General features: G+C 39.7%; 2 protein-coding genes across 4 annotated transcripts in view; both read left to right on the top strand.

Annotated features, from left to right (window-relative positions):
* LOC110065573 (nuclear factor related to kappa-B-binding protein-like) overlaps positions 1-23,066 on the top strand; it is a 173,532-nt gene that overhangs the window by 72,872 nt on the left and 77,594 nt on the right. For all 3 annotated transcript variants that reach the window (XM_089293603.1, XM_089293602.1, XM_089293604.1), the window contains exons 7-8: positions 13,230-13,282; positions 13,408-13,470. In XM_089293603.1, coding sequence (XP_089149729.1) covers positions 13,230-13,282; positions 13,408-13,470 — 116 coding nt within the window. The remainder of the gene's footprint in view (positions 1-13,229; positions 13,283-13,407; positions 13,471-23,066) is intronic.
* Positions 21,587-22,631, top strand: LOC149109270 (uncharacterized). Its single transcript, XM_089293606.1, has one exon. It carries the CDS (start codon positions 21,602-21,604, stop codon positions 22,625-22,627), a length of 1,026 nt encoding a protein of 341 aa, XP_089149732.1. The 5' UTR covers positions 21,587-21,601; the 3' UTR covers positions 22,628-22,631.

Genomic DNA, 23,066 nt, shown 5'->3' on the forward strand with positions numbered 1-23,066 from the left:
TGGATTTGGGAGGTAACCAAAATTGAAGTAGATTTCTCCCTAAAATCAGTTTTCTTCATTGGGCTATACAAACTGTATGCCTTGTAAAAATGCAATTAACTGTATTATTTTAGTAGTCAAGTTTGTTTTATATAGATGAATATAAAATGGAAGGTTGCATTCCCGATTTTGCTAGGGTACAAAGTTACCTCAAGTTTGATTATAACATTGAAAAATTGGCATGCAACTTTTCTCATCCGGAAAAATCTTAAGTAAGTTGAAACCAATGAATATATTTTTGTAACTGATTGCTTTGTGGTATCTCACCATGATGTATCTCACAGGTGTTTGTAATTTTAGGTTGCATTAAAAAAAGATGATTTTGTCACACGGCTAAGAATTTGATTTCTTGTTTTCAAATTGGTTTTTACTTGTGTCTTTAGCTTTTGTGTGCCATTGTTTTCTAAAATTTTAGCCATTATAGTGCAAGGCTGGAAATTCTGTCGTATTTGGTATGGCTTTGTCTTCTGAAGTCAATAATGAATTATGCACATTCAGTTTTCTTGGCTTCTGTTGGGCATTTTGTCGCATGTCAAAGAAATAATATAATTTCTTGTTTTCTTCTCAGTTTTACACATCACGTTCTTTTTGTTTATATTTTTAGTGCAGAGTACACTATTGGGATGGCTTAAGGGGCTACTGTTTGCTAAGGCATTAAGCACTAACACAATAAGACAACAAAGTGTAAACTTAAATGTTTGGTTAATTAATTAATTTCAATTAATCAATTAGCCTTGCAGGAAGGGAGCTGAGTGGGGTAGGTACCTGTGTGCACTACACAAAACATGTTATACTTAAGTTCCTTTCCGTGAAAACATGACGACTATATATATGTTTTTGAACATCTCTTGCTATCCTTGTGGTGCTATTCTCTTAAGAACAGAAGCAGTTTGCTCGAAACGCATGCGCAGATTACTTAGTGTAAGTATTGACTATATGTTAGGTGAAAGACCCATTTCGTATGAGATCACACAAATGTTGAGTGCTTTTCCTTGTGGTAGAACACAGCATGTAAGACGCATGCATTCTACCATTGCTAGTGTGATAAACTCCATTCTTGAGTTCAGATCTGCGTTTTCTTTTTTTTTTTTGTTTTTTTTGAGTGATACCACACTCTTGCTTTGACCAGGGATAGCAGCTATAATTATTTCAGGTAACATCAGTTCTTCCTTTTTTAGTGCAATAAAAGAATGCTACTGTGATTGCGTATCATCTGGAATCACTCAAGAAATTTCATTTGCCATTTTATAACCATTGTGTGTTTGCCAGGGTTCAAATAAAGAATGGATCACATATTGCTACTCCTTAGCAACTTGTTTATTTCCTCTTCTATGAAGGGAGCAAAAAGTTCATATTCAGCCAAAACTTTCCCTCGTTAGTTACATGTAAAACTAGTGAATTTATGACTGAAGAAACTTCGCAATTATTGCCGCAGACTCTGTGGCACTTACTGAAATTGCCAATTAATTTCATCAGTCTTGGAGGTGACTTGATCACCAATGTAGGAAGTAATTTCAGACAAGTAACGATCACTGCCTTCAATACTTCTCGCTGAAACTGTCTTGACAAACAGTAATAAATAACGGTAATTTATCATAAGTTATTTTTTGGCCTTGGAAGAAAATACAAACTTGAAACATACACACTGCTAAGATTATGTCTTATCACAGTTTTGTCTGCTCACATTCTGCAAAGGGGAAAAGGCCTAGTTGACTACCATGGGAGAGGGCCTGTGTGACTACTGTACAAGAGCCGTAAATTGCACTCTGCACTATCTTAGATTGTCTCACTAGTTTAATACTTTGGCCCCTCATTTAGTCAATGATGTCTGTGGTGACACTTTTTTTATATAAGAATACAGGTGAACCAGTTAAGCAGCCAGTTTTCGAAGTCCCAATTTTTGCTCATACATAATTTATGCTGTATTTGTTACCTGTATTAGGTGTTCACATATTTTGTTGTGAACTGCTGTAAGTCATAGAAATACAGCACTATATACCTTGGAAGAGTAAAGGACAACTATATTTATTGCACCATACTTTTACACAATGCTATGTATGTTATGCCATTAAGTTACAGGTTGGCTTTGTTTTGCTTGAAAGAGTGTTGATTGTCGTATTGTTTCCTTGCATGAAGTCATTTCGTATGATATGTCATTCAAATTGACATTATACCACGCCCCGTGAGTATTTTTTAGTGATCCTGTAATGTATAGATTTAGCTAAGCCTAAAAGTGGAGCTCCTGATTAAATAATTAACCATAACTTAAAAGAGGATATTTTTCCCTGGATCAGAAACTCAAAAAATGATCAATTGTGAGCATGATTGTTCAGTGTGTGGTTTCACTATATATTCTAGTTACATTTTAACAAACCATACCTAATGAGGGTACCCAAGATTGCAGAAATTATGTACGCAATATATCAGGGACTTTCCAAGAGACGATTGTGCAAGGAATATGTTGGAAGAAAAGTCAACAACGTGTCAGGGTTTAATTGGTGCAAAATTTTGCCTTTGCATGTGCTCCCTCCCTCTCTCCCAGAGTAATAACCTGGCTTGAACCCGTGATCCAATCAAAAATCCAGTACCTGGTCAGCAGTCAACTTCAAAGAACACGCAACCTCCATGAACTCTTGACCTGAGCCCACGATATGGTCACGTGATACTGGTCAGCAGATACCTTGTTTTGACAGCTGTCAATTAATCATAACATGGATGTCCAATTTCAAAGATGTACCTATGGTAATGGTGCTACTCTCTTATTTTTCTTAAAGTATGGGGCTTGGTGTACATACGTATGTACGGATAGTCATGTGACAACCAAAATTTTTGAGATCGATGGGTTACCAAATTTTCTAAGGTATGAGACTCCACTCATGCGGCTTCAGCGTGCAGGAGCTCCGCTATTAAGCAGCCACCTGTAATAAGCAGCCAGTTCTTGAAGTCAGGAGGGTGACCATTATATACAGGCTCGACTGCATTGTTTTTCTGGCCGAGGTTGAATATTCTTATTTTTCTGCCGATTTTAGGCTGAAAATATTCTTGTGAATATTCTTAGATTATAGCTTATGACATTTCTGTTTTCGAATGTAGCTGGTGTCTGGATGGTGTTAAAGTAATTTTGGAGCCGGCCTGCAGGAATTAAAGCCTGATATGACACACATAACTTCCTGTAGAAATGTTATTACACTGTAGCATTGAGCATATGGCTAGTGCTGTTTTTATTGCTTTTTGGCTATTTTTGCTGTTTAGAGAAAGGAAGAATTTTATATGGATTCCTCATGGAAGGGTGTGTTATAATAACCCATTTAGGGTCCCCTAGGTGTGAACATTTCAGCTTCTCAACCCAAGTTGCAAATTTATTTATTTAATTGCGTGCGACCCACCCCTAATTCCTTGATGTTTTTTTACAAATATTTCAGAGCAAGGAAAACACAAAAATAAACCATATGCACAGTACACTTATTCTTTTTAATAAGAATATATTTTATAAGAACATCAAGGCTGAAATTCGTGAAATTTTAAAAATATTTTAAGAATAAATCCGAGGCTGAGAATTTGAAAAGAATGTAATTTTGTGTTGAAAAGTTGTAAATACAGTACAATTATATGTTTTAAACTAATTAATTTAACACATTATTGTTGAAACACATATTTGCTTTCATACTGGTAAATTGTGCTTTTCCTTTGGAGTTCTTCAACATAAACCAGGCGTAGTCAATCGATAAACATCAATATCGGAAATCAATTGATACAATCAATATCGATCACTAATTGCTATCAATTGCAATCAATAACAATCAAACTCACAGAAAAAGTTTTTATCGATTGCTATCGATTGACAAAAATTGCTACCTAATTAACAATAGACCCGTAACCCTTGTGGGCTACAGGTCAATAGCCCATGAGGTGAAGCTGAATGGGCTATTGACCCGTGGCCCTTTAGGACGAAGGGTCTAATTGTTTTAGTATCACCCAACTAGTCGGACAGAAAAGGCAATAATACAGTTAGCAAATATAAGTTGAAGAAATATTTATTTGGGAATAAAACGAAAGAAAGTGTCATGCTTGACTGCACCAATTTTGCTACTCGAGGAGTATTACTAATAGTCCTCTAGTAGCGTAGCCAATTAAAATCCAGGATTTGCATTAGTCCACTAGTTCGGTGATACTAACAATCGATAATTCCCGTCTTCAGGAGTGTCGATTGTTATTGATTGAATTCAGTAGACAATAACTATTTAACCAAATATCAATTTGGTTGAAACTCAGCCATTACTCCACAAGTATGTAGAGAATTAGAAAGAGGAAAAGGGACTGGCACTAGTCTGACAGTGATGTAATGAATGGTGAGAAAACACCACCAATGCGTCTTATGAAAAGCATTCAGATTATTTGTTAACTGACATTCACTGGGCTTCAAAGCTAACAAGATATTGACCAACTGTCGACCAATATTCAGTCAAGTACACGGCACAAAAAATCGCCTTTACTGCACGTCAAATGTCTTGTTAAAGGTTTTGTAAAGGTCACCTTTGCACACTTTTGACGATCTGTGACGCGAATCAAAGATCATCTGTGAATAAACCTTTACCACCAAATCAAAGGCATGAAAGGCCGTTTTTACTCACCTGTGAACGCCTGTGTTTTTAGGGTTAAAGGTGATCGTTTGATACACCTTTGCGCACTGTCAAAGGAGGGTCAAAAGTGTAATCAAATTTGTCTGCGATTCAACTCAAAGGTGTGCTAAAGACGTGGTCGAAGATGGCTGTGACGCAGGCCAAAGGTTTGTCAAAGGTGCTCTGCGTGTTCCGTGCTCGTGCGTCTCGCCCAAACTTCTCACTTGCGCTCCTCTTTCGCAATTCGCAACCGTTGATCACGTTTCGCGCGATCCACATCTTATACACATTTTTCTGCTTGCTACACTAGCTTTGTAGCACCGCATATGAAGGATGCAATCATATCCGTACTCTTGTTTTATGTCTGACAAGTTTTGAAGATTATGTCAGCTTTAATAAGGTTATTTTGTACCAAAACTCTTGACAAATGTTAACGGAAAAGCGGCCCGGAAAGATCATTGCACCTGATTTTAGGAAAATAAATATACTCAACTTAATTCATCTCAATTTTAATTTTTTTTTCCCGTTTTTATCAAGAGTAAATACCTTCAAGTACCTTACATAAATGTTTTGGGCTTCAGATTTCAAAAAGCCACGTTATAGGCTTGGTTTCAAACTACACGTAATGCGACTGATCATGAGGAAAACATTGTTCTATCTATCGTGAAAACAACAGTCAACAAATTTTCCATGGTATAAAGCGCATTTATCTAACATTGAAGTACTATGGCTAAATTCTCAGTTCCTTAAATTTAGTAGACCAGACTAGACAATAGAGAGGATAACCGCAAAATTACGGGAAAGATATGGCAAACTTTGCACAAAAGTCAACTAGTGTAAAAGCCTCCTTTTCAGATGGCACGTACAGTCCGTTGCATGGAACTCCTAATGTTTTGGCAATTGTCCTTTTCTGCTGTTTGCACTTGCTAATTCTTGCATTATAAGTGGAATGGAATACAATGTTTTCCACTTCTTTCTCATCAAAGTGGTTAAACTGCCTTGTTGGGGTCAATGCCAGGGAAGACACATTTTGACAGAGTCTAAGGCGTTGACGAAATTAATCAATGCATCTTCACTGGATAAGTCCATCCTGTCAACCATTGCTTGTCGGCATTTGTCTAAACAGAAGCAAACAGGCAAAAACGTTGGAAATGAATATTAAGGGTGAATCTTGGCATTCTATTCCTTAAAGTTAACCCATGGTTTTTGCTAATATCACATTAATAAAACGTGACCAATCAGATCATTACTCCTCCGAATAGTTTGTGCTTCTGTCAATAGCAAATATGTATTTAATGTTACCGCAGATTTGGAATTTTAATCTTAAACTCAGTCCACTAACAAAAGAACGGTGAAAATAGTCTTGTGTGTAGTCCATAAACATATCTTCGCTCACGCGGTTGGTCTAAACGCATCACGTGACCAAATATGCCCCAGGTAAAACCGGGCAAAATATGAGTAATATTCCTCATTTTCAAAAGATCCAGTGTGTTGCGTAATATACTTGACTGAGGATAATTAACACAATAGCTCCATATTTTGACTTTAAAAATATGTAAGGATATATGTCTTTGGCATTCAAATGTGCTCCTCAAAACTCACGGTTTTCCTTGAGCTTTGCTCTAAGAAAACTGTTTGCTAATCTGGGAACTGGTACTGTCTGTGGACAAATATTTTCATCAGAGTGCATGACACTTTTCAGAGAAATGCATGAGTCAAGGATAGAAGAGGGGACTCAATTGGTAGCCTTTTTTTGTATTTCTACCCATTCTACTTAGAGATTTGGTCACACAGATATGTCATTAAGAGCCAGTTTAACAAGCTGATTTCACCGGCTGAACAAGGGCTTATCCCCAGCTAGAATTTCATAAGAGAACAAAGACTTGGGGTCATTTTAAAAGTGCACAGCTTGGCACAAATAAACAAAAAGCTTAAAGCCAGTTTACCAGTCCATCTGTCTGCCTGTCTGTTACAGACATCTCACAACAAAGATCTTTTATGGTTGCAAAATAGCAATCTAAAAAACCAACAAATCTGACATAAACTGTGACAAGAAATGAGGAATACACACACCTTTGGGAATATTGCTGTTCCTGTGTAATTTCCACAGATCTCTTCATGATCAGTAGTGTTATCTTTTTCCTTATTTTCCTTGTAGATCATATGTGAAAAGGAGCATATAAACATATCAACAGTTAGCAACTACTTGTACACTTTTTTTCCACTGAAAAAAATCCCTGAAATTAAATAATTTAACATGAGACATGCCTGCATGGAATCGCATAGCTGTTGCATTCATTGAAACAAAAATCCAGTGTAAGATGATGAATAAAACCACTATGACTCCCAGCAGCCGCATCTCATAGAGGGAAATGGCCATTATCCAGACAAATTTGCCAACAAAATTTTAAATTGAGTAAAGCAAATGAAGGTCTTTGTCAATTACTTTTACTAAGTTATTATCAAATCCTCTACACCTTAAATTCTCTACTGATCCCATCAATAGTTATGAATTAATCATATTATTAATTTTGCTTGAAAAAATTTGGTTTGGAAACCTGATGGCCAAACCAAAACAGTTGATATTGCAGACAACCACACAAAATTTAGATGCAAAACTCAGCCTTTACCAATCAAAAACCAACATTTCCTGAGACTGGGTTGCAAACTTTGATTCATTTACCAAAAAGATTCCCATCCCTTGCATGTTTTCAACAACATTTTAATTTCTTAATTTTCCTCCAGGTGAGCCAGTTGATGTATTTGTCTCATAAGAAAGACAACATTTCCTCACTCAATGTCCTTAAATGTTGAGGCCAGGAGATAGTGGAGTTCCATAAGCCTGATACAACAAATATCAAAACATATTTTTACTACAGTTGCTACTGATCTCGCAAACTGATTGTCATCACAGTGGTCAAAATTTGTTGTGGACTCACTCGGCTGTGTTTCACGAGTCCACAACATTTTGGCCACTGTGATGATGCGTATCATTGTCAATAAGAGTGCAGACCACGCTAAACCACATTCAATTTGTTAAATTCACACCAGTGAAGTCATTTATCAACATCAATGAACAAACATCATCATAATTTCAACTGTGGCAACAAACAGAGCTTTTTTCAATAGAGTGGTAGCTGAGACAGCAAAAACTTATCCATAGATTAAATTTTCAGAGTCAACAACTCTTTCAATGGTATAATTAATATAATAATTAAGTCAGGTCAAGATGGTTTGTCATGCATGGCTGACAGAGTTTTTCCTTCAATGCAAATTTCCTTTACATTTACATGAGCTTTCTCTCAAGGGAATTGCTTAAGCTCAGAAATTACCAGAGGCATTGTGCACAACAATTTATACGAAGATAGGGTTAAGTTTAAGCTTAATTATTAAGTTACGTTAACTTTATTTCAAGCACTGATCATGCTAAAATCTATGCTATGACGGACACTTCAATTTAATGCACAAGACTTGACTGAGTAAGGAAAAAATATTACCTTTGTCAACTTTTGTAAATAAGTATATGTGAATTGAAAATAAAGTCTTGTCTTTTCTTAACGAAGAGCTTTGCCGATGAACTGAGATTCAGTCAAGTGCAATTAATCTTTGACCAAAATGTTTTCGCCGAGGATCTGTCCTACTATGAATATACGCAATTCATAGCTCTTTATTCCTTTATGTAGCCATTGCTGCGTTTAATTTACTTTTTCAACTCCGTTATTCTCTGAACATTGAAAAAAATGAACAAAATTCAAAAACTTACCTTTCCTGGTCCAAAACACAATGAAAATTTCACCCGATCTGCCATAATGAAGCCAAGTGAAGAAAAATGTCTGCTTTCCTCACAGCCGACTTCGTTGACCTTTAGTCTCTTGCTCATTGGCCAGAAAAATGTGGGAAGCTGTTGGCAGCCGCGTTTTTCCCGCTGTTTTCGAGCTGTTTTCTTGTGCCACCTCCAGGTCAAGTGAAAACTTTTTTATTACAAAAATACACATTGGCAAGAAAGCAAGCTTTCATTTAATCGTCAAAACAGAAAAAAATACGAAAACGCAGGCTATTAGGGTGTTAAAAGAGGTGCCGCAGGATATGGCCATATTTGACCTCGCCTTTGACATGACATGACGTAGAATCAAAGTTGTACAAAGCCATGGCGCCTTTGAACGCCTTTGACATAAGAGATCAAAGGTATGCAAAGCCGTGGTGTCTTTGAACGCCTTTGACATAAGAGATCAAAGGTATGCAAAGCCGTGGTGTCTTTGAACGCCTTTAACGCGCGTCAAAACTTAAGTCAAAGTTATTGACATGTTTGACCTCACCTTTAACAGGGATCAAATGTATAGCAAATCCATAAGATATTTGATTCCTCCTTTGACGTGAGTCAAAGGTGGAGTCAAAGTTAACATCACATTTGCCCTCTTCTTTGTCATGGATCAAATGTATCGGCAAAGCCATGACAGTTTTGACATACATTTGACGCACGTCAAAGTTTGGATCAAAGCTATGATCATATTTGACCTCGACTTTGATCAGGATCAAATTTAGAGTAAATCCAATTTTTCGTGCCGTGGTATTGACCCAGATTGTGACCAACGTTGACTGACATATAACTGATAGTTGGCGAATATACCACTGACTGTATCATGGTCGATACGTCAACCAACGCCATGAGCATCATTAAGTGGGCTATTGGTCAATGCTAACGTGTGTTGTTCGAGTGGCAAGTGGTATGTTGCCTGATACTTGATTGAGTATTGACTGATACCCGGTCAAGTATCGACCAATATATTGGTCAAGGTCCCCCATAAGAAACATGATCCGATTTTTGGACACTTTCATCTTTGTTACTCTTCAGGTGGCTTACTACAGTTTTTCTGAGACTCAGTAGCGCACGCTATGATTGCCTGCCATACATCAGTATTAATCGGGCATGCAAAAATGACGTACGTAACCCTAAGAAGAAACGAAAACCACTTGAGGATTTGAAAGGCGTTAATCACTTTGGTATACCTAGAAATAGTTTCAAACTCCATTCAAACATGTGTTTAAGCCTAGGGCCAAAAGAATATGACGAAAAAGCTCTATAAATAACCGGTAAAAGAGCCCTAATTTACTCTTGCTTTCTCTCATGCGATACATGGCGTCACATGAGTGGGCGCTTAAATAAAGGGCATGCGCAATTGAATTCTCGTCCAAGGTTGTAAAAGCTAGTCTTTGATTAAGGATTGCTCGAAAACCTCCCATAAAACCCATGATGAAATTTTCACGGTTGATTTGTTGGGGTGAATCACCTTTAAACGCAAAATTTTAAAAACATCTGTAAGACAGATTTTGAGCTATTTTTGATCTCACATTTTCTTAGTTTGGAAAAAATCTCTCTTACAGATTTTTATTTTACTTTGTATGAATGTTAAATCAGAGCCAATTTCTTATTCCTGAAATTTTGAAGTGGGGTCATAAGGGTAGATTGTGAGAAAAAACGTAATTTAACCTACTAGTGCCCAGTCTCTTCTTAGGTACTCAGTTGTTCATTTTGGCGATTTGTTGACATTTAATTGTTAAAGTGTCACATAGAATGGTAAAAGACTTAAGCGAACAGTAAATAGAGAAAGGAAAAACATCTTGGAACATTTTTGAAAAGAGTTAAAAGTTGGGCTGTTATAATCTATCAAAACTGTAGTAAGCCACCTTAAGAACCCTATTGTCCTTGACAGAAACTTAAGGGAGACTGAGTTTCAGCTTTTGCCACTAACATTTCTGGGATGGTTTGGATACTAAACATGAGCTATGATTGATCAATGGTTTCCAAAGGCAACAATCGACCAATCATAGCTCACATTGGTTGCCCAATCCATCCCAAGCTTACCTTAAATCTTCCCAAAGTTTCTGTCAACAACAATTAGTTAAAAATGACTTGTGAGGTTTTGGTGTTCGTGGGAATGGAGCAACAATGTGTGGTCCCAGATAATGCCCAGTCTCCCAGAGAGAGAGAGAGAGAGAGAGAGAGAGAGAGGGGGACTGTCTGACCTGTGTCCACCCTCTGGAATTTCCACTTCCCATGAGGAATATAGCTATTTTTTTTTTATCACACAGGTGCTGAAGAATAATGATATTTATTTGCACTTAACCCCTGCTATTATGAACTGCTGTTTCCCTTGAGGGCTCAAATAGACAAGGCTCAACTGTACCAATATTTCATACCAAAAGAGCATAATGCAAGTTAGCTATTACATGAATGAGCTGGCTCCAAGAGCCCTTTGATTCAATCTGCAAGGTATGATAGAAAAAGCACTGGAAAATTGATCTGGATTCTGATGCCACTTTTTGTGTTTCTACAAATCTATAGAAACACAAGTGAAAGTTATGAAAGCCGAGGAGGGACTTCGGACTTCAGAGGTCTGACTTCTGAGTTCCGACTTCTGAGTTGCGACCTCCAATTTCTGACTTCCGAGTTCCAAGTCCCGAGTTCCAACTTCTGACTTCTGAGTTCTGACTTCCAACCTTCCACCTCTGAGTTGCGACTTCCAACTTCCAACTTCAAAATTTGAATGATCAATCTCCGACGTGCAATTTATTTCCCTGGAAATGGGACCAGATTTTATTACTTGATAGTTATGTTTTGGTAAGTTAGTGTTAAGCTGCATTGGGGGTCATTTACTTACTTGTTATGTGAATCTAATTTCACTGAGAAACTAGGAACAGATACTATTTGTGTGCGAACCATGTTGGCAACGCAATGGTATTGAATCGAAGGTGTCGCCAAACAAAGATCGTAGTGAACTGAAACTAACAAATTATGTAGTGCCATTACATATGGATGCTTATTTTATTTATACACAGTTTAGTCACATTTAGTCTTCCCACCTTTATAATGTGTGTATCAGCATGTGCAATCCTTAGTGTTTGGAATTGCTTTTCTCTGGTCAAGAGAAAACTTCACTAGCCCTTCATTCTACATTATTAAATAAAAAATTGCTTTATCTTGTTGCTCTTCTGAGAATTTTCTGCATAATTTTGCTATAAACTCAGATGGAGAGACTGCAGTTCAGTTTTGATTTTTTAATGTTAAAAAGATTTTTGACCAAGCTACTGCCCACCAAAAAAAGCATGCACAACTGAATTGTGAGGAAAAAATTTCATGCCCCAGAAAATTCCCACCCCTTCTCCCTTAAAAGAAAATAATGGTCCGTCACCTTATGATGTAAATAATACCACATCCTGTTGTGCGATATGTTTCTCATTGGGCAGCACTGGAGAACCACTGAATTTTGACTGATACTATTGCTTACTGTTGCTATTGCTTACTATTGGCTATTACTGATACTAAGTAAATAAACTTGTGAAATAGTCTCACCATGTGACTGAGCTCCTTTAAACATCAGAAATATGAATTCTTAACTACATATTGCTTGGCATTAGTGCAGAAATAGTGCTCAGGGCAGAGAGGAGCTCCCTTTTGAGACGGGATGCTCATCATCTCACTTAGGGGTCTAAATTACAGATTTTTGGTGTCCAAGAAGATTTTTGACCCCAAATACAATAGCTTAACACTAACTTAGCGAGACACAATTATACCGGTAATACAATATTGAAATCTGGCTCGAAACCTGAAGTCTGATTTGGTTAAGAATATATGACACAAACAACAGTGATAAACATTGTAATAAACGTCGTGATAGATGTGAATGAATTACTATGGAATTGTGATAAACATTGTATTCCAATGCATTCTTAATCAACCTATGATGGCATAAGAACAAGAGTTTATAAGATTCTGATTTGGTTAAGATTGACTCAATTTCCAAGGTAATAAGTTGCAAGTCAGAAATCATTTTGGATTCAGAAGGTGGAAGTCAGAACTCAGAACTCAGAAGTCAGAAGTCAGAGGTTGGAACTTGGAGGTCAGAAGTCGGAAGTTGGAACTCAGAAGTCAGAACTCAGAAGTCAGAACTCAGAAGTTGTAAGTCGGAACTCAGAAGTTGGAAGTCCTTCCTTGGATTTCGTAGCAAGTATAGGAGAATACAAAATGCTGTCGGAACACAAGGCACAGGGGAGTATTAAGTTTTCATGGATTAGTAGACGTCAGAGTTTTCCCTCTGGGAATAATGCCTTAGGGCCCACCATCTCATCTTGAATGACCTTTGATCACATCAAATATTGGAAATATGGATACATCAACTTATTTGTTTTAAATATCATTATTTTTTATTAACAGTTTCCCTTTTTAAAATGGCATTACAATACATATGGTACCATGCAATAATTTTAACCTAATACAATTTATTTTCTAAAGGTGACAAAGTTTAGCAATTTTAGCTGGTGAACTATTGTAGTGCACCACCATAGCTAAAGTGTATATTCACATTAAACCAGTATTGTATTGTATGGTATGGTACGGTACAGTATGGTACGGTACAGTATGGTACGGCTGGCTGTTCTGAGCCACAATTCACTTGTTTGTCTGGCACCACTAGACTAATGTCCATCAAGTGGGTCATAAGGGTTGCCATAGAAGGATGTGATTACATCAAATGTTTTTTTTTAAATGCTCAGTTTATGTGGTTGGTTCCATAGGAAATTCTTGATCAGATTGGAAGACAAAGTCCTGGAGAACCAATAAAGACCAGGTATTATTAATAATGTAATTGTATCTCCCTACATTGAATGTTTTTCATGACAAAATATTAAGAACTATTGCCTTCACACATATTCGAGACTTATAGTTTATAAACATTATCTCTCTCTTTCCTAGTGGACAAACACCATCTACAGATGCCTTGATAATGGAACATAAAGTCAGCACACGACTTAAAAGGTAATCAGGTCTTGCAGTTGTTTACTCAATCTTTTTCTGAGGATGATAACAATGTTGTCATGGGTTAAGATTTTTTTTTTTTTTTAATAATTTTAATTTACAAAACACAGTTCTACAATACTTACGTTACTTACAATACGGGTCACTTATGCTGGCAATACAATACTCAATACAGTTCCTTACAGAAAATACAATTACTTACTAAAGATTATGGTGTAAGTATTTGTCCACTCTAAAATAACTTAGATATGTAATTGTGTAACAGTTGAACAAAACTATGGTGAGTGTTATTCTTACAGTAAAAATTCCTTATTTAGTTTCTCTTTATCATCAAAAGGAGGATTATTATCAAATTAACCTTCTTGTTTTGATGTGTTTGAAAGACAGGCAGAGAAAATTCTAATGCAGGGCTCCATGTAGTTTTGACTGCTCAAATCATGCACTAAAATATTATAGCCCTGTTTGGGACATTGTCATCTATCCAATGATTCTGTCTTTGAAATGTTGAGGGACAGTTGTAAGTGTGTCAATAACAGCGGATGCTTATATTCAATGATTATATGTACAAAATATTATTTGCCTTTAATACTGTGAAAGGTCACTGAGAAAGGTAACAATAAATGTAGATTGTTCAGAAACTAATTTGTGGACCAAGTGATAAAATTATTTTTATGCTGTCTTTTGGCAACACTCTCAAAGTAAAGTACAGTGGACATAAACTTCCTTCCTGCCACTAGACAGATTTGTGTTTGGTAGTTTTGGCTTTGGTTTATAAATAGCCAACCAGTCAGCTTTCCACCAGTTGGGATTTTTAACAAGTTTCTGTTCATTTTTGTTTGCCTGTTTCAGTGTCCCCAGTTAGTACCGTAGCGTGCACTTAAGAGTCACTGACTGAAAATATCGAGAATGGCTGGCCAGGTTAGAAAAATCGAAAATCCTGAAGCTTTGCCTAAGAAGAACACTTTTAGGGAGCTACTTTCGAAAATATTATTCCAAGTTTCTTAGAATTTAAAGTCTTCAAGAAATCCACTAAAAACAAAAATATAGCTTTTTACCTCATTAAATATGTAAAAAATATCTGGAAAATTGACAAAGTTCTCGGTATTCGCATTGAAACAATTTACAAAACTAGAACACAAGGTAAACTAATATGGAAAAAATTTCTGGGCAATCGAGGTTCACACAGGTAAAATGCAAAAGTTCGCGACAGTCTCTTCTCAAATTTGCATAATGCGGTATGTTCAAAGAACTCTATTGTTGAGTACTCTAGTCTGTTTTTGTTCCATTTGTGGACCATACTTTGTGGGAAACACAAAAAGAGAGTTGATCCATGTCGTTATTACAACATTGTTTCATTATTTCACGCAAGGTACATAAAACTACAGAAAAAGCCCAAAATATAAGATCAAAGTCACCCAGACTAAACACGCTACATGTATTACGTGATGCCAGTCACGCAATATATATTTTCAGTTAGCTCCAATTGAAATTTCTAGATTATTGAGGTTTAGACACTTGCTTATAATAGAGACATATCAGGGTTTGTCTTTCCCGTTTATATACACTCGATTAGTCTGCAAATATTCGACAGGAGACTGGTCTTTTAAAGTAAATTTTAACATGTGTCTCGATTTTGATCTTGATGGGAAACGAATTAATTAGATGCACTAAATGAAACGAAGAGGTTTTATTAACGTGATCCAGCTAGACCAAGGAAGCAAGTTTTCTTGTTTGAAATCAAGTTTTCTGTTTGAAATCTATGATCCCGCGATCTGACCTCGGTTGGAATTCAGTCTAGTCCAAACATCGCGTTTCTGCCGTTCCGACCTCAAATAAATTTGTCCCGGCAGTAGCAGTGACAAGAGAACAGCAGTGATTCCAAATGTTGAGTTCAATCAGTCGCGAAGATCAGAAGACGCTTGCTTTACTGAAGGCCATTTTAAATGCTGCAAATATTAGCAACAGCAGCTGATGCAGCAGGCTATGAATTCAGTTCGGCACGGTATAAGAGCACGCCGAAGCCAAGTCGCGCTACACGGCATACACGGAAACTCATAAAACTAACGCGAGTTCTCGATGTACATCTTAGGAGTTAATCTTCAAAAGGTCCACCGCGAGAGCTTTTGCGGTGCCTTTTACAGGGGTTGAGCCGAAAAATATGACAGGGGATAATGTGTTATGTAAATGGTTGTCACTTTAATCATCGATTTTCCCTCTTTCTTAGGAATATTTCGAGTAGTCCGTTCTATAGAGAGACTTTTCAATTTTCGTCAATTATGCAAATAAGTTCACCTAGCCTTAAAAACGTTTGTGTTTGCTGGCACGTGTTCTTACTGGCCAGATTTTTTGTTCCAAATACTGATTGAAGAAGACCAAAAGTTAACCCATTGACTCCTGTCTCGGCCGTAACCGACCATGATGAGCCTTGGCCTTTCTTCCACTTCTGACGTCATCACCGTTGACCAAAATTGGCATCATCTATGCTCAACTTCTGCAGGAGGAAAAGATCTTTCCAATGATACCCAGATCAGAGTGATCAGCCCAATGGAGCCTGAGATATGCACAAAAATGCTCAAAAAGTTGAGTGAAAAACTCAGAGCAAAATTTCCTGCCCCTACATGTGGCTACTCCATGGCAAAACTGCCTGTCTCGATGATGCTTTCTCAGAATGGTTTAAACTGGAAGCAAGCCCAGTAGAAGGTAAATCACTGCAGCAAAAAGAAAAAAGGAGAAAAAGGAAAGGCGAAAAAAATAAATAAATAAAAAAAATTGAAAAGCCTAAAGACGTAGGTCACTTTCTCGTCCAAAAACTCAAAATTTTGATTTCTGCGCATGCCTGAACAAAAATGTTCTAAAACGCAATGCTAGTGGAAAGAAAGGCATGCTGTCATGTTACAAATGCCCGTTTGAGTAGATTGGAGCTAATTTGGCCCACACACATATAAGGTGGGGGTTCTGGCACAGTGGGCAGCAAGAGGGCAAAAACTGTCCGAAAAAAGCCCCCCAGTTACTTCTCCTCAGACTAAAGCTTCGGAGAAGTAACTGGGGGGCTTTTTTCGGACGGTTTTTGCCCTCTTGCTGCCCACTGTGTCCAGAACCCCCACCTTATGTGTGTGTGTGTGTAACGCAACAGAAAAGCGAAAAAGCTGGTCCATCGTCCATAATCAATATGCGTGGATGTGCCCTTCACTTGTTTGTACAAAAATGTGCCACAAATTTTTCCTATTGGAGAAGTGCATGCTTAGTGTATACGCCGACATGGCTGCCTGTGGACTTTCAGAGGCCATTCAAAACCTCCCTCCAGAGCTTCGTGAGATGATTCTCAAGGAGTACGTAGCGTTAAAAATAAAGGAAAAAAAGGAAGTGGGGTGGGACAAGGTACACAAGAATATTTTAAAACTGCCTTTCTGTCAATACAGGGAGCAGATTGTGCCGATGGTTATTTGTTCAGAATATCTGGACTGTTATTTTGAAGAGTGTTGTTTACCCTGTTTCGAAAAGGAGGGAATTGTTCATAAAGCAACGCTAAGACAGCCGATGATACCTCTCGTAGAAGCCACCCCCGAGTACAAGAATTTTTTAAAAGTATGCTCTGGGGATGGTTATGACTGGCACGAGTGGTTCCTTTTTGGCAGAGAGCGTTAGCGAAAAAGGCGGCGACAAACCTTCGTTCGAAGCAAAAGTTTTGTTTTGAAATCGGCAAGTTGCGTGACATTTTTCTCAGAGGACTGGAACCAAATATTCCCCAGGCTCCTTGGACGAGCAGTACAGAAAAACATGGAGGACAACTCAAGATTTTTTGTTTGGGCCGAAAAAACGAACCAGAACAGAATTCACCGAAAAATACGCTCAGTCAACGCACTGTAACTTATTTTTTCACCACAGAAGCTGCCGAAGTGAAGCGAGCAGGAGGAAACGAGAAAACAGCAAGATTCGATCGCAGCATTCAATCGCTCGTAACATGAAATATTTTTGAACAAGAGCCTTGATCGAGCCTGTTTAAGTTTCCTCTGCTTCTCGCATGGCTTCAACGATTTGATATGTTATCTGTCTGACCTCTTTCTGCCAAACAGGCGTAGCAAGTTCTGTGAAAATAAAGCAAATAGCGTGGAACAGCACAAGCATTTTGGCCTTCAGAACTGTTGTTGGGATATAATTTATTCAGGCAAGCTCTAAATATAGCTCAAGCATGACAACATCTTGCCACGAAAAGTGCATGACATCATCTCGCCACCCAAAAGCGCATGCGTATGTGTAAAAACCAACGCATTTAGGCAAAGGACAGAGAAGCACACCACAAGTGAAAGGATTGGCGACAGGATCAATGTATATAGCTTGAGTAGTTATACTAAAAATCAGCGAGCAAATGATGGTGCTTTGGGATGTGAGGGTGGCCACCTCTGATTCCTAATACGGCACGTACAGGCGCTTGTCAGGGGTATGGGGTGAGACTGTCCATGGTGACAACCCCGGGTGAACCCGCCCCAGCCCAGTGGAGACTGGGAGGTGCTCAGAGGTCCCTCGGGACCTCAAACCTCGTCCGGAGGTAAAACAGGACAGCCGCCTTGTCAGCGGTACAAAAAGTCCTAGCCGGGGCTAGGCAAAAGAACAGGCAACAAGCACCTCCCGACAGGGTTTTGCTTTTTTGTGTGACCTGTCACGCAACGTGACGCGTGACAGTAACGTAACCCAGTCACGCAACGTCACGCGTGAAGGTAATGCGGCGTAACACAATCACCTGTTTTTGATAAGACAAAGAGAGAGTTTTCTGTTTTTTCACTCAAAATTTAGTTCAAATCAGCTGTTTAATCCGCAAGTTTTTTTCTATATTCTTCCCGAACCTGGTTTCTTATTTTTTCAATATCTGGCTGGATCGGATTTGTTTGTATTCGAGCAAAGTTCGAGCGTAAAGTCTCTTTAAGCTGGCGATATTTCTGCATTTCACGTGTGATCAGTTGAAACTCCGTGTCAGAAACCCGATTATCATTAAGAGCCTGTGAGACGGCGAGGTTAATCGAGCCATGTTTTGCAATTGCCAGAGAATGTATTCTCGAATGCTTATTGACTTTGCGTTCAAGCTTCTTGTTGACAACGGACAGGCCAGTGGAAACAGCGCCAGATAAAGTGGCAATCCCGGCAACAGGCGTGCCGACAACAATTCCAACACCGGTGAGTGATATTGCAACAGCTCCAGAAGAAAGAACTGCCGTGAAGGCGCCAAGGCCAACCAGGGAATAATGAAGTGCTTTCCGGGCTTTTTTGTATTTTTTCAACACAAGCCTGTAATGCTCGACCTCAGCAGATATTTCTTTTTCAATTCTGCTTATCTCAGTTAGCCGGAAATTTTCGGCATTCATCGTTTTGGGAAGGCTTGGATAGATTCTTCTTTCATTCTCAGCAGGCGGCACGCTCGGTGGCAACAGATTTGCCAAAGACATTGCGTATATATATTGAAATTTAATTTAACTCTAATTCAAAAAGAAGCGGGAGGCCCTTGAAATCAAAGAGTTTGCCATTTTCATCTTTGACACTAATCGTGATCCTATTTATAAACTTGTCTGTAGAAGCGTCACGGAAAGCATTTTGCGATGAGTCCATGTTATAGCTGACTTTTTCATAAGGCTTTCCTCTGATGGCAACCTTGGCAAGAAGGTCTGACTTCTTTACATTCAAAAAGTTTTTTGTCGAGTCGATGAGATCGCAGTGGATAAAGTAGCAACTCGGGCTGTTAAGCTTTTTGATATATTCTTTCCTCATATCTCTCCCGATTCCTAGAAAATTGGCCAAACCATAATCAACCGAAATTTTTTTCAGTGTCGATGATGTATCCCGGTTTGTAGTTTTAAGAACAGAATTGGGGTTATTCGTTTCAACAGCCAATATTTCTGTCTTCTTATAATATTCAAAACTGGATTTCAGTTCTTTTACGATGCTTTCGACATTGTAATGCCCTTGAGGAGATGATGCAATCACAGCATTTGTTTCTTTAAAAAATATTCTGCCAACGCGAATCATATTATGCCATGAGTTGAAAAAAGAACAACTCAAAAGTCTGACATAGCTTGCTCCTGGGAGCGGGTCTTCTAAATAGATAGTCTGCCCGTTCTGTTGCGTGACGATGGTGAGAACAACCATTTTATATTCAACAAATAAAATTGTGTTCAACTAATATAGCGAATATGTGGAGTGATATCCGTCAAGATCCTGGGTTTGATGATCCCAAGTTTTTGAAAAAAGAAGATGCTGCAAAGAAAAAGGCATGGACAAACTTTTTAAACCGCTTTCCAAAAGCGGACAAAAGCAGGTTCATTTCACAAGCAATGATCAATGAGAAGAAAAACGTAACCGCGGAGGTGTTCTTCAAAGAAAGCAAAGGTTCGTTTCAAAGTGTCTTCGGCTCAGACAGAAAATATTGGAGCTCGGAAATGAAAGAAGCACTTGGTTTGGGAGACAGCAGGGGTTTTCCTTACCAATTGGCTCCGCTTGGTTCAAAAGTTTCCCTGCCCATCCCTGCGGTACCTTTTGACGGTAAAGCGCCAAGCTTGAAGAAAATATTCGACGCCCCAATCCAAATCTACGTCACGCCTTACCAATATTTCACGACAAAATTCCGAGAAATATTTCAAGAAACCAAACTCAGGCACACTTCTACAGTCAAATCAAAACGCTGGTAAGGAGGGCCTGACATGAAATATTGGCCGCAACAGCTCAACTTCGCGGTTTTCTGCACGACACAGGGGTGCGGAGTTTCTCGCAAAATCTTTGACAGCGGGCTGGATCTCCCCCGCAGATAAGAGCTTTCTACAAATTCCATGTATATTTCACGGTCAGGCGCATTTTGTACCAGCAAGGAGGAATTCAGAGCATGAGCGCTTTGCCCGGAGATCCGCCGTTCAACCAATACAATAACAATTACGACATCGCTTCGTACAAAAGGATATGCAACGAGTTCGGCATTCCCCCCTCGAGCAATTTCCGTTACACGCACGGGCCAAACCACAGTCTATGAAGTGTTTACATGTACGCGTCAGGCGCAACTAAAACTGACTACCAATACCCTGGATGGAACAAATTCAACAATGAAGGCGGCAAAGGGATAAAAGGGGACTTGATTTATTACATCGAGCCGGGTGCCTCTTCTGATGCTCAAGTGGACTGGTTCGCGCCAAACACCGCGAATGGTTTGACACAGGCGGGCTTGTCGAGAATAAATCAGTCAATTGAGGCTTTCGTTTACTGCATCCTGGGCGCGCAAGTCAACGTCCACAGCAGCATTCTCGGCTCTGGCGGTCGGGCAAGAGAAGCCCAGAGTGAGTTCCTGGTGCTGATGGAAGACGCGATCAGACAGCCCGACTTGGCTGCGAGCGTGCAAAGGTACCAGCTCGCGGTGGACTAAGCGAAGGTCAGGCTCAATCTCGCTGTTGCCCCCATGGCCTGGCTCATGCCCGCGCAGATGATAATAAACACCGCGGGCACAATCGGTTACAAGAACAAGCTGAAACAGGCGGTCTCCGGTATGTAACTTGGTGTGAACAACGAGGTAAACCCGGAGACAAAAAAAAGCTGGGCTCAAAATCATGGCAGGCGGCCTGTCAAAAATTAACCCACCCAACAGCCATCCATCCAACCCAATACACAAAGCTGCAACAGCCGAATCAAGGAAAACAGCTCCATCCGAAACTCAACAAGCACAACCACCGGCGCAAAAAATTCAGCCCACGGCTCTGGATAAAACACCGCAACACGAAATTAACAAAACGGCAGTAATTGTCGGTGTTGTTGGATTATTGGCATTGCTGTCCCAGGATCTTTGCTGACCACGTTCTGCACCTAACAAAGGGGTTTCTTCATAAGAAGTGTCAGGCAGGCCAGACTGCTCGTGAGGAAAAGTACTCATTTCCGTTTGTTGGCCCCCATGGTAGCAGTCGCCAGGTTGGTAGGGAGTGGACGCCACGCCTGGCTGAAAAGGACAGGTTGTGTCAACCTCTTGTTCGCCTTCATCAGAGTCGTGGTCAAGCCAATTGTCAAGGTCCGGGTCTTCGTGACAAAATTCGCCACCGCCTTCCGCCATAGCGATATATTTCAAGCCTATTATTTTTCAAATTAGAAATAATCGCCGGTGTTTTATACAATGTCAGTTCTTCCAGAGAACCTTTGCCCAACATACAGCGAAAAGACCGTGCACGCCATGAAGGCCAAGCGCGTGGTGAAACGAATCACCTTTACCCCCTCTGAAGCCAACCCCGGAAGTAAGCTGTACGTTTACGTCCCCAAGCTGAACGAGAACGAGGTTCTGGTGCCGGGCTTGCTAGTGCTTGTCTTTGACTTCGACCTTTCTGGAGGGGAAGCCAACAACTTCCTCGTAAAGAACGTCACGTGGGCGCTTGTTGACAGGCTGGTCATGAAGTTTGTGGGAACAAAACTGCAGGACACGGTTGGGTACGACATCTACAAAACTTTTGAAGACCTTTTCCTTTCGCAGGAAGAGCGAGACAACAGGATTCTCGAAGGGATTGAGAGCGAGGATCTGCGTAAGATCCGCTCAAACGCGGGAGACAAGAAAACCTCGGGCGTCGATGCTGAAAACAAGCTGAATGACGTGTACAGAAGCAAGTACCGGATCAGGCTGGACCATCAGATCTTAACCAACCACGGTATTTTCTACCACCAGGCCTTTTACAACGACCTCATGTTCGAAGTAACCCTTGCCGAAGCAAAACACGTGGTCAAAGGCACCGACACAACCAAGCTGAAATACAAGCTGACCAAGATCCAGCTTGAGTACAAAATGATCCGCAGCAAGACTCTGGCAGACGAGGCGCAGAGCGTTTACTACAACGGAAAAGAGTTCCTTTACGACCACGTGTTGCATGACAATGAGGTGCCCTTCAAAAAAGAAATTGACCAGAAGCTCGCCATCAGAGTCAATGCCCAAAGAACATCGCTTAAAGCCTTCCGCCTCCTGTTTGTAGAGCCATATACTGCTGGCCAAAGAGATTCAGAAAAATTCATCTTCCCTGATCTGACGAAAGTAAGCGTCACAGTCAACGGCTCGCCCAACATGCTTTACAACGACGGCATCGAAGGCAAGGACATGTGGGAAGAGGCCAGCAACCTGTTTGTAAAAGAAAAAACAAAACGGAGCACATGGATATGACAAAGTTTTACACTGGTGATAAGTTCGGGCTTGTGATTGATATGCGCTCCATGGTTAACCAAGAAATGCACAGCAGCGGCACGCGTATTGTGAACAGTACGGACGGTGACCAGCTGGAAATTGCGCGGAAAAAATCCCCCCAAAAAGACGCAGGCGACGTAAAATGCCACGTATTCGTCATCTCCGACTCCCAGTTAAACATTATGAATGGTCAGATGGTTGATGTACAGGGGGGAATATAACATGGACCCAAGCAAGATACCCTTCAACGCCCTCATCGTGGGGCCAACAAATTCTGGCAAATCAAGGTTCGTGGTGGACCAGCTCTACGGCCCTTCCTGTGGAAAGTTCAACTACATCGTGCTCATCTGCCCAACGTTCACACACAACAAGACCTACCACTGGCTTGGCAAAAACGATCCAAGAATAGATGTGATAG

The sequence above is a fragment of the Orbicella faveolata genome, unplaced genomic scaffold (assembly GCF_042242905.1).
Source record: "Orbicella faveolata isolate gen_17 unplaced genomic scaffold, um_ofav_v1 contig_25, whole genome shotgun sequence".
NCBI lineage: Eukaryota > Metazoa > Cnidaria > Anthozoa > Scleractinia > Merulinidae > Orbicella > Orbicella faveolata.